Below are 15,472 nucleotides of genomic sequence, written 5' to 3'. Positions count from 1 at the left end.
TAGAATCTGTAAATATTGTAAATAATAGTTTAGCTTGGATTATTAATTTAGTTTAATTTTAGTGCTACCTCCCCTTATCTCCTGTTGCTTTCAGGTATCTGTTATGCCCTAATTACCAGACTTTCAGCCTTGCCTGGCCTGCCCCACCCCCCGGGTCTTCCTGGGTGAGTGCCTGTATTGCTTCAGGGAGTCTAACATGCCCTGGAGGTGTGGCGTCTACCATACTTCTCTCCATGTACCGTGTACTGTCCACGTACTTTGAACTTAAGCTTTGAAAACACTTTATGGAGCTCTCTGAGACCTCACTTGGATTCTGGGCTTTCCCTCTCCCCTTCCACCTTTCTGGGCAATGTTTCACTGGTGTCCTGAACCAGTAGTTTGGAGTCCTTCACCAAGCACAGGTCTTTACTAAGCAGAACCATGAGGAATATAAGAGCAAATGCAAGAAGAGGGATATATCTATTGATGGATCCTTGAAAGAGAGTCCATCTTGCCCCTTTGTCTGATACTGCCCAAGACTCCGTACTCTGGAATGGGTGTGCCCGGAGTTTGTAGAGAAAAGGCAGTACCCTGAAACCACATAGTGAGGGACTGTTAAGAACTCCAGGAAGGTCAGAAGGGATCATTTTCCCCCTGCTCTGACAGTACTTCCCCCATACAGATCCGTCACCTTCAAGAAGGCATATACAGTCCAGACAAAGCACAAGACTATGGGCAGTTCACTCAGAGAGGTCCTCACTATGCTGTCCTGGAGGACTTATCTATGTATGTGGACCCAGAGTCTCTGATTCTCTTAGAATTAATCCTGCTGCAGAAGGTCCCCTCCCCAGCAATGCTGGTACTAGGAACAGGAGGATCAGCCTCATCCGCTTCACTTTCCATCTGTCTGTAGTCCCAGTCAGCTGGAACTAGATCCAGCAGCCCCACCATTGGAATATGAGGAGTCCTATTCATCAGTTGCAAATGAGCCAGTACTGATGGTCTCTCCAGATACCCAACGGAGAGCCATCAGCCCAGATGAGGCTTTGAGAACCACTCTCCCTCCCTTTCATCCCCACCATCAGTAATTCTGACCCAAGGACCAATGATATCCATTGTGAGGTCCAACTCCGAATCCCTGTGACCCATCCCATCATTCTTATTGGGACCTTTGGGACCCTTACTTCTTTCACCAAAATATGGGACCCAACATTCTGCGCCCAGAAGTGTTTAACACCAGGTAAACAACCGTGCCCCCCGCAGAAGCAGCTGATGGAGGAGGATGAGCCAGAACCGCCAATACCACCAGAGCTACCAGATTGATTTTCTTCATCCTTTGCATATGAGGCAGTATCACCAGCCTCCCCCTTACACCCAGATGATTTGAAACAGTACCAGGATCATTTCAGGAGAATTGCAGATGCTCTCCGGTTTCCACTAGAGGAGATCCAGGATCTGGCACATAAGTTCCTGGACGGCCTTCAGGCTACAGTGCCCTCCAAAGTGGTATTCCTGATTAAAGAGGCCATCATGGAACCTGCCAGAGTGATCGGGCACACTCCTGCCACCTGAGCCCAGACCCCACACAGGGCTGAAAAACATTACTTTGTTGCCACCCAAGGAGTGGAATTCCTGTTTTCCCACCCTAATCCCAATTCCCTGGCAGTCCAGGCAGTTACAAAAGAAGCCAGCTACACCAACCCAAATCCACTCCACCAGATAAAAATGCCAAATGACGTATTTTCATTTTCCATACTCCAAATGAATCTATTTTCTTCAAAAAAAGAAAAGGAGTACTTGTGGCACCTTAGAGACTAACAAATTTATCTGAGCATAAGCTTTTGTGAGCTACAGCTCACTTCATTCTGAACAGCAAACTTCCAAGCTTTGATGTTGAAATATGGCCTCTTGAATTATAACAAGCTTTTAGAGTTCATGAACAAACTTCCTCAGGAATGCAGGCCTAACTTTCAGGCCGTTCTGGAGGAGGAAATGCGAGCAGTAAGTTGTTCCCTTCAGGCATCCCTTGACACAGTAATAGGCTCACTGGTTACCTCAATAATCCACGAGACAGCTTCATGGCTGCAGACCTCTGGGATCCCCAAAAAGGTCCAGACCACCACTGAGGGCTTTCCCTTTGATGGCAGCAACCTCTTTAGTAACCAAACCAATGAGTTGCTCCATACTCTCAAAGATTCACAAGCTATCCTCATCTCTCTGGCTATTTATACTCCGGTATCCTGTAGAAAATACCCAGGCCTCATGTGCCTTGGCATTGACTGCTGCTGTCTTCCTACAGATAATGTATGAACATCCAAGAACCATCCTGAACCCCTGTCCTCCACTTCGCAGCCACGTCTTAGAAAGTTGTTTAGATGAGACATTTATGGGTTGACAGCCAGTCTCCCTTGCCTACTGTCACACCCTTTCTCCTGGTGTGACATGCTATTACAATGGACAAGTGGGTCCTGAACGTTCTATCAAATAGCTATATGCTAGAATGGCTCCCTCCTCTCCCCTCCCCCTCCCTTCCAAAAAAAAGACAAAAACCTTCCTTGTCCCTTTTCAGAGACCACTCTCATGAGAGGATTCTGAAATGGGAGGCAGACTGTCTTTTTGTCTTTTTCAGCTGGGGGCAGTAGAGACTATATACCACTCTCTCACATAAGGATGGACTTTTATTTTAGGTATCAGAGTAGCAGCCGTGTTAGTCTGTATCTGTAAAAGGAAAAGGAGTACTTGTGGCACCTTGGAGACTAACCAATTTATTAGAGCATAAGCTTTCGTGAGCATCCGATGAAGTGAGCTGTAGCTCACGAAAGCTTATGCTCTGATAAATTTGTTAGTCTCTAAGATGCCACAAGTACTCCTTTTCTTTTTATTCTAGGTACTTCCTCATCCCCAGAAAGAAAGGTGGCTAGAGCCCCATTCTGGACTTCAGATAATCAAATTTCTTCATACAATACTCAAAGTTCAGAATACCTGACCACTCTGGCCTCTATAATACTCTCCATCAATTCAGGCAATTGGTATATAGCCCTCAGTTGGAAAGACATATTTTCATGTGGACGTTCACCCTGCTCACAGAAGATTTCTGTCCTTCGTAGTGAGCCAAGAACACTTTCACTAGAGCGTGCTCCCTTTCAGCCTCTTGGCTGCCCCATGGGTATTTACAAAAGTTATTGCAGTGGTGGCCACTTACCTGCACAGACAAGGAAGACCAGTATTTCCTTTCCTGGATGACCGGGCTGTTCGCTGGTCACTTATACCAGGAGGTACATGCAACACCCACCATCTCATTTTAACTCTTTCAGTCACTTGCAGTGCAAGCCAATTTAGGCAAGTCCATGTTCACACCAGACAAACCATAGAATTCATTGGGGTGAACTTGAACTCAGACATAGTGAGAGCTTACTTACCTCAGGAACAGTTCCTTGCTGTGAGGGCTCTCATTGACCAGCTTCACCTCAGACTTACAGCCCTATTCTACCTGTTCCTGTTGAGCCACATGGTGGTGTATGCTTATGTCATTGTACTTACAATGCCTTCAATCTGGTTATTGCCAGTCTGTGCCTCAAAAAGGGACTCCTTGGACAAGAAAGTTTCTCTTCCTTGGGACATGTTGACATCTCTCACCTGCTGGGAGAACCAGGACAAAGTATGCATGGGGTTCCCTTTCATTTCTGTGCCACCTACATATGCAGTCATCTCGGATGCCTCCCTACTAGGATGGGGAGCACATCTTGACAGCCAAACAGGCCAAGGCTTCTGATTGCCTCAGGCTACATCCAGGAATCCAGGCTACATATCAACCTACTAAAGCTTTGAGCAGTTCACAAGGTATGCAAGACATTTCTACCCATCATTCAATCCACCCACTTAGAGGTCAAATCAGACAGTATGGACCTCTTCAATTATATAAACAAGCAGGTAGGAGCAAGATCCACCCCACTTTGCAGAGAAGTGGTCCACCTCTGGAACTGGTGCATCAGGCAAGGAATCACCCTTTGAGCAGTACACATCTCAGGAGTGATGAATTCATGGTGGACAGTCTCAGCAGCCTTCACAAACAGAGCATGAGTGGGAACATCACCCGTCAATAGCACAGCATATCTTCCAACAGTGAATGTTCCCATCTTGGGATCTCTTTGCATCCCGAGACAACAAAAAGCACCTTGCATACTGTTCCCAGGCAGCCCAAGGCCTCATTATCAGAAGGGACGTCTTCCTGGTGCAGTCGTCAGAACCACTGATGTATGCCTTCCCTCCCATACCTTCGCTTCCTTGTGTACTCAGGAAGATCAAACTCGATAGTGATCCTTATGGTGCCTTGGTGACTGAGGCAAATCTGGTTGATTGCCATACTACAGCTAGCCTCTCACCCATGTGTCTACCTGCCACCATTCTGGAACCTGCTTTCCCAGAATGAGGGAACATTGAAGCGCAACATGTCTACATCTGACAACATCATTGTTGATGGACTGCATGCATAGAGAGCATGCTATGGGGGAGTTCAGTCCATCCTCAATACCAACAGGAGACCCTCTACGTGGAAATGCTACTCTGCAAAGTGGAAGCAATTCTCCCTTTGTTGCCAGCAGCATCACTTACATGCAGTGGCACTGGGCATTCCTGTCATTCTGGAGTATCTTCTCTCACTCAAGATGACCAGCTTATCAGTCAGCTTCCCCACAGGTACATTTGGCAGCCGTCAGCACTTCCCAGCCTCAGGTGGAGGGCTACTCAGTGTTTGTTCACCGTATTACTGCAGAGTGACTGAAGGGATCATAAGGACATTCTCTCGAGTTTCAAAACAAGTCCCTGTCTGGGATCTGAACCTCTTCCTCTCTGCACTCATGAAACCACCATTTGAACCCTTGGCCTCCAGTTCTCTCCTTCACTTTTCTTTGAAAATCGCCTTCTTGATGGCAGTTACCTCTGCTAGAAGGGTTGGAGAGCTTGGGATCCTTATGGTGGATCTACCTTTTTGCAGCTGTTCACAAGGTTTCTTTCTAACTCCATCCAGAGTTCCTACTGAATGTTCCTTCTGAGATTCACCTAAACCAGACTGTTCACGTTCCAGTGTTTTACCCAAGCCTCACCACAACATGGAAGAGACAAGGCTCCATTCCTTGCACGTGTGCAAGGCTGTAGCCTTCTAACAGCATGGAACGGCTCCCTTTCGGAAGTCCCTAAGCTCGTCTGTCACCATTAGAAAGCTATCTCTTCCCAAAGGGTCTCTAAGTGGATTTCCTCCTGCATCATCCTTTGCTATGATCTCATGAAACCCCATCTTCCTCAAATTGTCAAGGCCCATTCTATGAGAGCTGAAGCAGCATCAATAACCTCCTTACAGAAAATCTCCCTCTCAGAGATATGCAGAGCAGCTAGCTGAGGCTCCATACGCAACTTCACCAGATATTACACACTAGTCCAAGCTTTGGCTAGGGGGGAGTGTCCTTGGCCTTAGTGATCCCCCGCTTTGTGGTACATCATGCTTCCTTGCACCCTTATCCTCAACAAGTACTGCTTGGGAGTTACCCACAGTGAATATCTATAGGTCCAGCAATCAAAGAAGAAAGAACAATTACTTACCTTACAGTAACTCTTCAAGATGTATGATCCCTATGAATATTCATGACCTGCCTTCCTTCCCCTCTGCTCGCATCATCACGTGATTCATGGCAGAGTCAGAACTGGAGAGGTGGTTGGTTCATACTGTCTTTTATGTCCTCGGCTGAAAGCATGAGGAGGTACATGTGTGGACCAATGGACGCTAATATTCTGGGTGCAGGAGCATATGCATTCCCACAGTGAATACCCAGAGGGACCACACAGCTTGAAGAATTCCAGTTACTGTAAGGTAAGTAACCTTTCTTTTTCCCAACATCTCTGTGAGACTAAGGGGTATTATCCCCATTTTACAGGTTGGGGAGCTGAGGCATAGAGAGACTAAGGTCAGAAGTTTCCATTAATTTTTGGTGGCCCTTTTGAGACACCTACAACCTGAATTCCATATGTTCAAAGCACAGCTTCCATTGCTGTTCTGAATGCTCAGCACATCAGAGCCCAGGGTCTCAAATTAGGCACTGAGAAAATAAGAAACACATAATCAGTGATTTCCTGTGGAAAAGTTTGATGCAAGTTACTTGCATAGTGTCACACTGGATCTCCATGTCAGAGGCAGATATAGAATCTAGTTGTCCAGGGTAGCATTCAACGGCCTTCACCATGAGATTATCCTTTTTCTTCCTGCAATCCCTTGCCTCCTTCTCTACACACCTTTCAACTTATACAACAAATGAGGCAGGGGACTTATAGGCAACAGCCTCCTTTACTAACACAGCTCTGATTCCTCTCCAGAGCAGGTCCGTACTATGCATTGAATAAAGCAGGAGTCCTATGGAAATAAAAGTATGTGATCATGTAATCAAAGATGGTATCAAAGTGCTTATGCACAAAGGGGCTGAACTGAGGTTGCACAGGCACTCTTAATAGTGGCATTTCCTAATTTTTGAGTGCTTGACGTTACAAGCTTAGTAATGTTCTTTTAACTTAGGGATTTTTTTGGTGTAATTTGCTAGCTTTTTAAAAAAGGAAACTGAAAATACAAATTCAGTCATGTGGCATCACACTGACATCCACATGCTTCATCATCAGGGTTGGAACCTTTATATCCACCACACATACCTGTGCCACTTGAGCTATTGGAGTAACTGATAGAGGATGACAACCCATTACTGTTATGTGAACCAGCACTAGGAGGGGATGGAAACACACACACTTTACCCAGTGGGTTTCATAATTCTTTGCTGACAGTGGAGAAATGGTGAAACTCTGGAATCTTGAGTTCCATTCTAGGTTTCAAAGGGAAGTGACCACTTCTTCTGTGTCCCGTCCAACCCTCCCCTGTCCTGTCTCTTCCCAGTTAACCAAACCCTTTCCAAATATGCTTGGTCCATATCACTTAAAGCATTATTTTAAAATGGGAGGAGTTTAAGTCCTTAATGATTCTTTTTTGTCATCTTTCTTATGCCCTGGAATATCTTAAGGGCACAGAATATTCAATCACACAGACTAATGGTGATGAGATGTAATACTAGTGAAGAAACTCTGGTTGGGAGCTCAGTTAATCCCACTCATGCTACTGATGATATACCAGTTCAGTGTTCTTCATTGGTAGCTTTCATAGGCAGAATGTAGGCAGCAGCCTTCAACTAGAACATTGTATCACTACTAATAAAACCAGAAATATGCTGCCACAGTCTCAAAATGTAAGCTACCTCCCTCACTCGGGGGCCAGTCTGAGGAGGAGATAAAAGTATGAAATTAAGATAATACTTAATGTGGAAAGGAAGACATGATTCAGAAAACAAGACTGAGTCCCAGATTGATTATAGGTATTGAATGCGCTGAACAAATATTGTAAATAATTTTTTTTGAGTTGTCACATGAATGTTCTTTGGTTGTGTTTGTGCCTGTTTGTGTTTTGCTTCCCACAAACAGTTATGAGTTCAAGGTTAACAGAATTAATGTCAATTTAAAAGTTACATGTGCAAGAATTTCTGGAAACCAAATTTTGAATACGCATGTCAGTATATTTGCAGTGGACTTGTTGACTCACTCATCCAATCAGGAAACAGAAGCAATGCTGTGTGACTTACCTGAAAAAAACACAACTAAATCAACACAGCTGGAATGCTGACTACTCAGAGAGAAGTATTTGTGATCACCAATCTATGGAAGGAGAAAATTTGTCAAAAAAAATTGGTCAAATGCAAAGAATTTGAGGAAAAAGCAATCTGGTCACAGACATTCTGCATGTGGGGAATACAAAGCCTTCTTTGTCAGATATATATTTTTGTATGAATTAGTCACTCAGCTCATTAATACTTACTGTAAAACTGCCAAAATTATTTATGCTCTTTTTACCTGTTTAGGTCGCCAGCTTCTTTTAAAAGCCATAAACAGAGTATGGACAGAGCTGATTCACAGTAAGAAACAAGTTTTAGAAGAGGTATTCAAAGTCACACTACCTGTCAATGACCGTGGCCATGTGGATATAGTTGTAGCAAGGCCTTTTATTGAAGAAGCAAGTTTAAAATGCTGGCAAAATCACTTGGGTAAGAATAAATGTGAAGATATAGTATTCCAAAAAATATCAAATTGGTCTGTTATCTTCTACACCAGATGTTCAGTCTCATGTGTTTTGTAACCTTAATAATGAATTTAGGAAGTGTGTGTTCTGTATATACGTTATAGCACTTATTGGTAGATATAACTACAATCAAACCAACACCTTTGCGTAACAAACTGGCATATGTTTCTCAAACCAAGGTACAAATTGCAGACCATTACACAAACAGATATTTAGCAATAAAAGAGAAACAAAATAATATGCACTTGTAGCATAAATAAAACATGATAGCATGGGTTAAAAAATTTATTCTCTCTTGTTTGGGAAGACCTGTACAACTCATTTGTCATACGTCCACCTCTTGTGAATAATGCACTTATCCTGTACTTGTGGCAGCAAAAACATCCTAAATTCCTAGATTTGCAGAGTTTACAGTCAGAAGGGACCATTAGATAATCTAATATGATCACAGGCCATTAAGTTTCACGCAGTTACCCCTGTACTGAGCCCAATAACTTTTGTTTGACCAAAGCATAACTTGTGTTTGGTTAAAGCATATCTTCCATAAAGGCATCCAATCTTGATCTGAAAACATCAAGAAATGGAGAATCTACCATTTCTCTCGGTAGTTTGTTCCAGTGATTAATCACCCTCATTGCTAAAACATGGTACTTTATTTCCCATTTGAATTTGTCCTGGTGAAGCTTTCAGCCACTGGTTCTTGTTATGCCTTTCTGTGCTAGATTAGAGCCCTTTAGTATCAGGTGTTTTCTTCCCTTGAGAAAATTTTCTTCTTTTTTGATGAAGTCACCTCTCAAGATTTCTTTTGATAAGCTAAACCTTTGAGCTCTTTAAGTCTCACAGTAAAGCATTTTCTCCAGCCCCTGAATCATTTTTGTTGCTCTTATGCACCCTCTCCAATTTTTCAACATCGTTCTTAAAATGCGAACACCAGAACTACATGTAATATTCCATTATCAGTCTCACCAGTACCACAGACAGAGGTGAAATCACCTCCCCTTTCCTGCTCATTACTCCCCTGTTTATAAATCCAAGGATTGCATTAGCCCTTTTTGCCACAGCATCATACTGGGAGCTCATGTTGATTTGCTTGTCCAGCATAACTCCTAAATCCTGTTCAGAGTCACTACCTTCTGTGATACAGATCTCTGTTCTGTAGATATGGCCTGCATTTCTTGTTCCTTGATGTATAACTTTATTAAAACACATTTTATTTGAATGGACCTAGTTTACTAGGTGATTCAGGTCTCTTTGTATGAGTAATCTGTCCTTCTGGTTATTTTTTGCCAATCTTTGTCGTCCTCAAATTTTGTCAGCAGTGATTTTCTGTTTCCAAATCATTGGTGAAAATGTTAAAAAATGTAAGCCTAAAATTAATCCTGGCAGAACCCCACTAAAAACACTCCCATTGGGTGATGATTCCCATTGAAGGCTACTTTGAGATCTGGATCCACTTTGCTTTAAATCCCTATAGAAGTGTAAGTATATTACATTTACTTGTATTCTCCTCAAAGACTGAAATCAAGTCTGTTTGAGAAGACCTGTTTTCCATAAAACCATGTTGACTGGCATTAATTATATTCTTATCCTTTATCACTATTTCTTATAAGGTGATTTCTGTTCTAGAACTAGAGCAATGGTTATTATTCTGTGCATTCCAGTCTCATTAGTTATAACTCTTATCTACAGAATTGTTTTCATAAAATTTATTCCAGTATAATTTTTGCAAAAATACCGTTTGAGGCAAGTCTGGGTCCTGAACATCAGTAAGTCACATTGTCAGCAGCTCTGACACTACTGTTCCTGTGTTAGATGTTCACTAAACAAGGATGGGGAATTAAACAAAGGTTGGGGTATTAATAGGAATTAAAATATCTTCAGCATTGTATCACGGTGCTATAACTGCAGACTGAAAGAGGCATCTGAAGCCGATAGCACTGAACTATTTGCTGGTTTCACATTTGTTTTATTGGACAAGGTTAATCTCTATGGGTTATTGTTTATTCACATTTGAAAAGAAACAAGTGACCAGTGGAATTTCGGGACAACAATCCAGATTAGCAGTAGGTTCCTGTTAGCATCCCAGAAAGGACAGTGTGAGTCCAAGCTCCCACTCATTCATTTCAATGCTTAAATTTTCACAATTTAGTTAGGTCTTTTCGAAACAGAGAATATTAAATATGGTTGCGAAATCAGTTAAGATGAGGAAAAATGGACAAATACTCCTTGTGTACCAATATGGTATAGTGTAACCTGGCCTTGATGACGGACATGGTGTAAAAACGGTTTGCATGGTTCTTTTCCTCACACTTTTTCCATTGCACCTTGCCATTCACAATACTTTGTAACCCAGCCAAAACTTTCATTAACATTTTGTCTTGATTAGTCCATGCTATCATTTTAATTTTTAAAATGATAAATGGCAGGCATTAAAAACTAATTATGGAGAGGCTGGTTGTGACTCTATAATTAAGGTGGCTTTCTGAAATAATCTTAAAATTCTTGGTTTTCCACATCTGGCTGGGCTTTCATTGTGGAAATTGAGTGTTTACGCAAAAATTGTCAGAGGTGAATCTTCAGTAGATCCATCTCAATAGGTAGTTTTTGAAAAGAAAACAGGGTAGACAGGAGGCTGTATGTAGAAACCTGAAAGGAAGAATGGGACATACAAGGAAAAGGCAGGAAGGATTAGGAGGGAGGCAGGCTGGTGGAGAGGGGATGAAGAGGGATAAAATGGCAGCTCCCCCAAGCTCGGTGTCAGGAGAGGGTAAGTGGAGTCCCCTTCAAGAAACTAACAGGCAGGATCACATATTTCTGAATTTAAGGTTGCATATTGAACCTGAAATGATCACGTATGGTAGTTGCTTCCCCCAATGGCTCAAAAATCAGACAGCAAACAACAAAAGTGGAGTGGTGGTAGTAGAGTACTTCTAAAGCTGCTGATCTTTTATTTTTATTTTTATTTTTTTTTTGTCAATTTCATGATTTCAGGGGACCTAATACATGATTTTTAGATTTGGCAATACTGCTTCTTTCACCTTCCTTTGTTTCCCTGCCACAACCCCCAGTTCTCTCTCTTTCAACATATCCCACCTCCTAAAATCTACAGCAGTAAGAAGAAGGGGGCAGGCAAAGCTCCCTTGGTAATCAGAGCTCCATTATTAAGACAGCCCTGGGTAGAACAGACTTTCCGTGGTTAAGGTAGCAATGCACATAACACACGATGCAAAACGATAAAATCAAGGAAAATAAAAAATAAGCTACTTAACAGTATGCATCATCTATTCCTCCATGTGTAGGCACAGGACTCGTTGCTATTACAATACACTACAGACCTTACACCAGAGCGTGAACTCAACCTTCATAGCATGGCTGAGTTAAGGCATAGACACTATAGACCTGTGCTTAGGCTCCAGCTCCTGCAGACATGTGATTAAGTCAGAATCTAGGATTCCATTTATTTAAAATTAAAAATAAGTTTCTAGTTTCAGGAAAAGCTTGACAACACAAGCCAAGCATATCTGAAACAGTGTTCTGCCTGAGTCTGCAAACCACCTGAAACAATGGTTCTAGGAGGTGTGCATCTCACAGAGGTTGAGGGGTGCATCCCAAGTGCATCCACAGCTCTGGGGAACTCTACCAATGCCACCTCAACAGAGGACTCCCCGTGTGGCTCACATCCTACCCATGCAAGTGTGTCTTGGCTGCTGGGTCTGGCCCAGCCTGCCGCCACCCCTCCCTATTCCGGGGAGATGAAGGGGACCCCTGCTGCTTCTCTCAAGGGGAGATGGTCCCTGTTGCTCCTTTTTGGGGGAGGGAAAGCTGACCTCATGCTGGCCCTTGACTCCCAGAGGAAAAGGAGGCATCTGTCATCTCCACTTCAGGTGGGAGTTGGCAGAACCATGGTACAGTCAGAGGGGACAGTGTCATGGTATGTCTAAGCACCATATTTCCTTAGTCCAGCCCTGGCCCCTATGGATACCAACCTCAGCATCAGACTACTCCCTCAGCATCCCTTCTGCACGCACACCCCCTCCATCATGCTACCCCATTGTAACACTAGTTGTTGTTAATTGGTGTGTTCTGAGGGTAGTTTGGTAAAAAGAGTGTTGGATGGCTGGTAACCTTTGGGAGCATGGTTAAGGGTGTGTAGACTGTGTTGTACAGTAGTTATAAGGTCTGTGCCTGTGGGTAGAGTACAAGAAGCTGTGCACTGTTAAGTGGGTTCAATTCTCATTTCCTTGCTTTTCTGGTTTTGTGTCCGGTATCTTATGTGTGTAACAATCATACCTGTTCTACGCATTGAAAATATTTGTGAATTGATGTAGGTTCCATATAAGTAAAAGCAACAAAAGTATGAGGAAAGTGTTTGAGAACTGCAGCTGAGCTGTCAGTGTCTATTCTCAAAATCTTCAGGGCAGAGGGCTGTGTGTTTTTGTCTGTGTTTAGAAAGCAGCTTATTGGGGATTGCCACAATATAAATATGCTATTTATATTTTGAAAGCCCCAGCCTATCCAAAATCTGTTAGAAGCATTCCTTGTTACTTATTTCCATTGTTTATAATGTGAAAGAGAGAATGAAACTTATCAGCTCTGTAACTTACCTTTTGGTTACTGACTCCCAAAACAAGCCTCTTGGAAATGCTCTCTACTCCTTCAAGAGAGGTGCAAATAAGCATAACGAAAACGAGATGGAAAAATATTTTGGCATACCTCCGTTATTTTTACCTGGGAGTCTTCAAATTGATACTGAATACACAATTGATTATTCTACTTTTGCTGTCTCCTAAATGATAAATTTCTGAAAGAAAGGAAAAAAATAGCTGCATCTGTTCCACAAATCAAATTTCAAAATGCACCATTTCTATTTTTAAACCAATTTCATCTAGAAATCTTTTTCTCTTATTGCTAGAGAGACTCTTGATTGTTTCTTCATAATTTGCCTTGAACATGTGTTATAGTAAAATTTGAGAAAACTTTTTAGTTTAGCAATACCTTTCTGTGCCATATTTCCACACTTGGGTGGAATTAGGTATGATAAGTAGAAATAGCTGTGTGGGGAACTCGTATCATGTTTCAGGACAGAATGGAATGCCAACAGGAACGCCAGATTTTCAGATTTGGGGGGGATGGGTGGGGGGTAAATGGAAAGAGCTCTGTAATTGAATTTCTCTTCCATGGTATAAATGTTTGTCAAGAACAAACTGAGAGAGGTCCCTGGGTACAGTGAACATAAATGCATAGAACAAAACCTACCCCAGAGTTCAGGATTCTATGTGGATCCATCATGCTTTAAGGCGGTTGTTCTACTCGTTAAGAACCTCGTTGACTCATAGTTAACGCTATCTAATTGTATATGAAAATTGTTGGTCATTTTTTAATTTTAAGAAAGGGGGATGGGAATCGTGCTTAGCTACGTTAAGTGGTAATTCTATCAGAAAAATAACTATCAGCGCTCTCTTTAATATAGCCCATGAGAAGAAATGTATCAGTAGAGGGGAATCTTTAGTTCCAACCACACAATCGAAGCTTTCACGGGTCAGCAGTGGGTTTGGCCTTTCCAAGTTAACTGGATCAAGAAGAAACCGAAAGGAGAGTGGGCTCAACAAACATAATCTCTCTACACAGGTAATTTGTATTGTTTTATTAAAGGTCACCTGTAAATACTTGGGAGAAAAATCCAGCAATTTCACACTTTACTGTATGTGGTGAATGCCCCAAGTAGCAAGGGATAGAGGAGAAAAAAGTACCTTTTCCCCCCCTTTTTGAATATCGAGACTTGTTCACTCCTGCTCCATAAGGCACGCTAGTAAGCCACTTTAAGCAGCAAGTTATTCCATTGTAGTCAATGGAACTGCTTACATGCTTTAAGTTACACCTGTGCTTGAGGGCTTCAATAGATTGGGTCCTAAACTGGTAATGTTACATCATCCCAATTTGCAAAATCCAGCTGTTGTAAACTGGAGCCAACCCATGAAAGCAAGGTGGGTGCTTGGGTTTTTAACAGTGTTGTATGGTTTAGTGAAGTTTGATGGTAGGTTTCCTTTAAAAAGCATTACACTGTCCAGCAGTATTTTCTTTACTACAGAATACAACTCAGTAAAAGATTATATCCCCCTGTATATGTCACAATAAAATTGTTGACTTCTGAAGCACCTCAACCATAGAATATATTAAAAAGATATTAACTTTACAAAACAGCACAGCGTTCTTGGGTTTGTTTTTTTTTAAATTAAAATAAAATAAATTTAAAAACCAACTCAGCCTCACAATAATCAGCAGCACCATTGTTGTTTGCTGTCACCAGTGTAGTGTATGCTATGGTATCTCTTCAATGATCATGAATTAGTCTGGATGTTAGAACAGAAGAAAAATGTGTATCTGGTGGTTTTAGCAGGTTGCTAATGGGTTCTTTCTTCCTCCGGGATACAAGTAACTCCATCTGACTTCCTTTGGAGCTACTCATGTTCTGCATGGTGTGGAAGAGTAGAACCTTAGGTTGCTTAGTAGGTATTCAGTGGCCTGTGTGAAATGAATTGGTGGTCTAGTCCATTTCATGGTGGACAGGTGCCCATACCAGAAAAAAACATCACAGGTGTTCTAACTGGAACCCTAGATGTCCAGAGTGGAAGAGGGGCCAAAAACTGAACAGGGTGAAGAGTCATGCATTGGCAGAAAGCCATAGAACACAGAGGTCTTCAATCTCCATAGTCTGCAAACCAGGCACCATTCATAAGTTACCTTTTTTCTTTTTAAATTAACTGAAGTTTTAATTCATTTATTTGTTTAATGCTCCCTACCCTTTGGTATTTGGTGTATTTCTGGGATGTTTTCTAAGTATTTGCAGGTCACCATTAAATAATACCAGCATGTGTTTAGCTTAGTTCAGAAAATTGATCATAAGTAAACTAAAGAATATAGTTGTATTAAATGGTTTGAAATCAATCTAATATATTTTTAAGAAGAAATTGATCTGTATGAGAGTTAAGGTGTTTTATCCATATATTTTGCAATAAAAATCTACCTTTGTAAAATTGCTTTCTATATGTTCTGTCTCGTTTATGATTAGGAAATTTCCCAGTGGATGTTCACTCACATTGCAGTGGTTCGGGACTTGGTAGACATGCAATACAAAGAGTATCAAGAGGTAAGGGAGTATCCAGGGAATTAATTAGAATTAAGATGAGCCTGTTAAACTGCCTATACTGTCTCCCTAAGACACTGTACAGACACATAGTAAAAGAGTCCATGTCCTAAAGAGCTTAACGTTGAAACAGATAAGACAGACAACGTGACAGAGAGAGAGAGAATGGAGGCACAGAGAGCTGAAGCAAC

The 15,472-nt window shown here is 41.9% G+C and overlaps 1 protein-coding gene across 9 annotated transcripts in view; it reads left to right on the top strand.

Moving 5' to 3' along the window:
* WDFY3 (WD repeat and FYVE domain containing 3) overlaps positions 1 to 15,472 on the top strand; it is a 296,640-nt gene that overhangs the window by 235,332 nt on the left and 45,836 nt on the right. For all 9 annotated transcript variants that reach the window (XM_043545050.1, XM_043545054.1, XM_043545049.1 and 6 more), the window contains 3 exons: positions 7,920 to 8,102; positions 13,608 to 13,765; positions 15,207 to 15,284. In XM_043545050.1, the coding sequence (XP_043400985.1) occupies positions 7,920 to 8,102; positions 13,608 to 13,765; positions 15,207 to 15,284 (419 nt within the window). The remainder of the gene's footprint in view (positions 1 to 7,919; positions 8,103 to 13,607; positions 13,766 to 15,206; positions 15,285 to 15,472) is intronic.

Source organism: Chelonia mydas, chromosome 4, assembly GCF_015237465.2.
Source record: "Chelonia mydas isolate rCheMyd1 chromosome 4, rCheMyd1.pri.v2, whole genome shotgun sequence".
Taxonomy (NCBI): Eukaryota; Metazoa; Chordata; order Testudines; family Cheloniidae; genus Chelonia; species Chelonia mydas.
The sequence above is the reverse complement of the archived record's forward strand: the minus strand, read 5'-3'. Positions and strand labels throughout refer to the sequence as shown.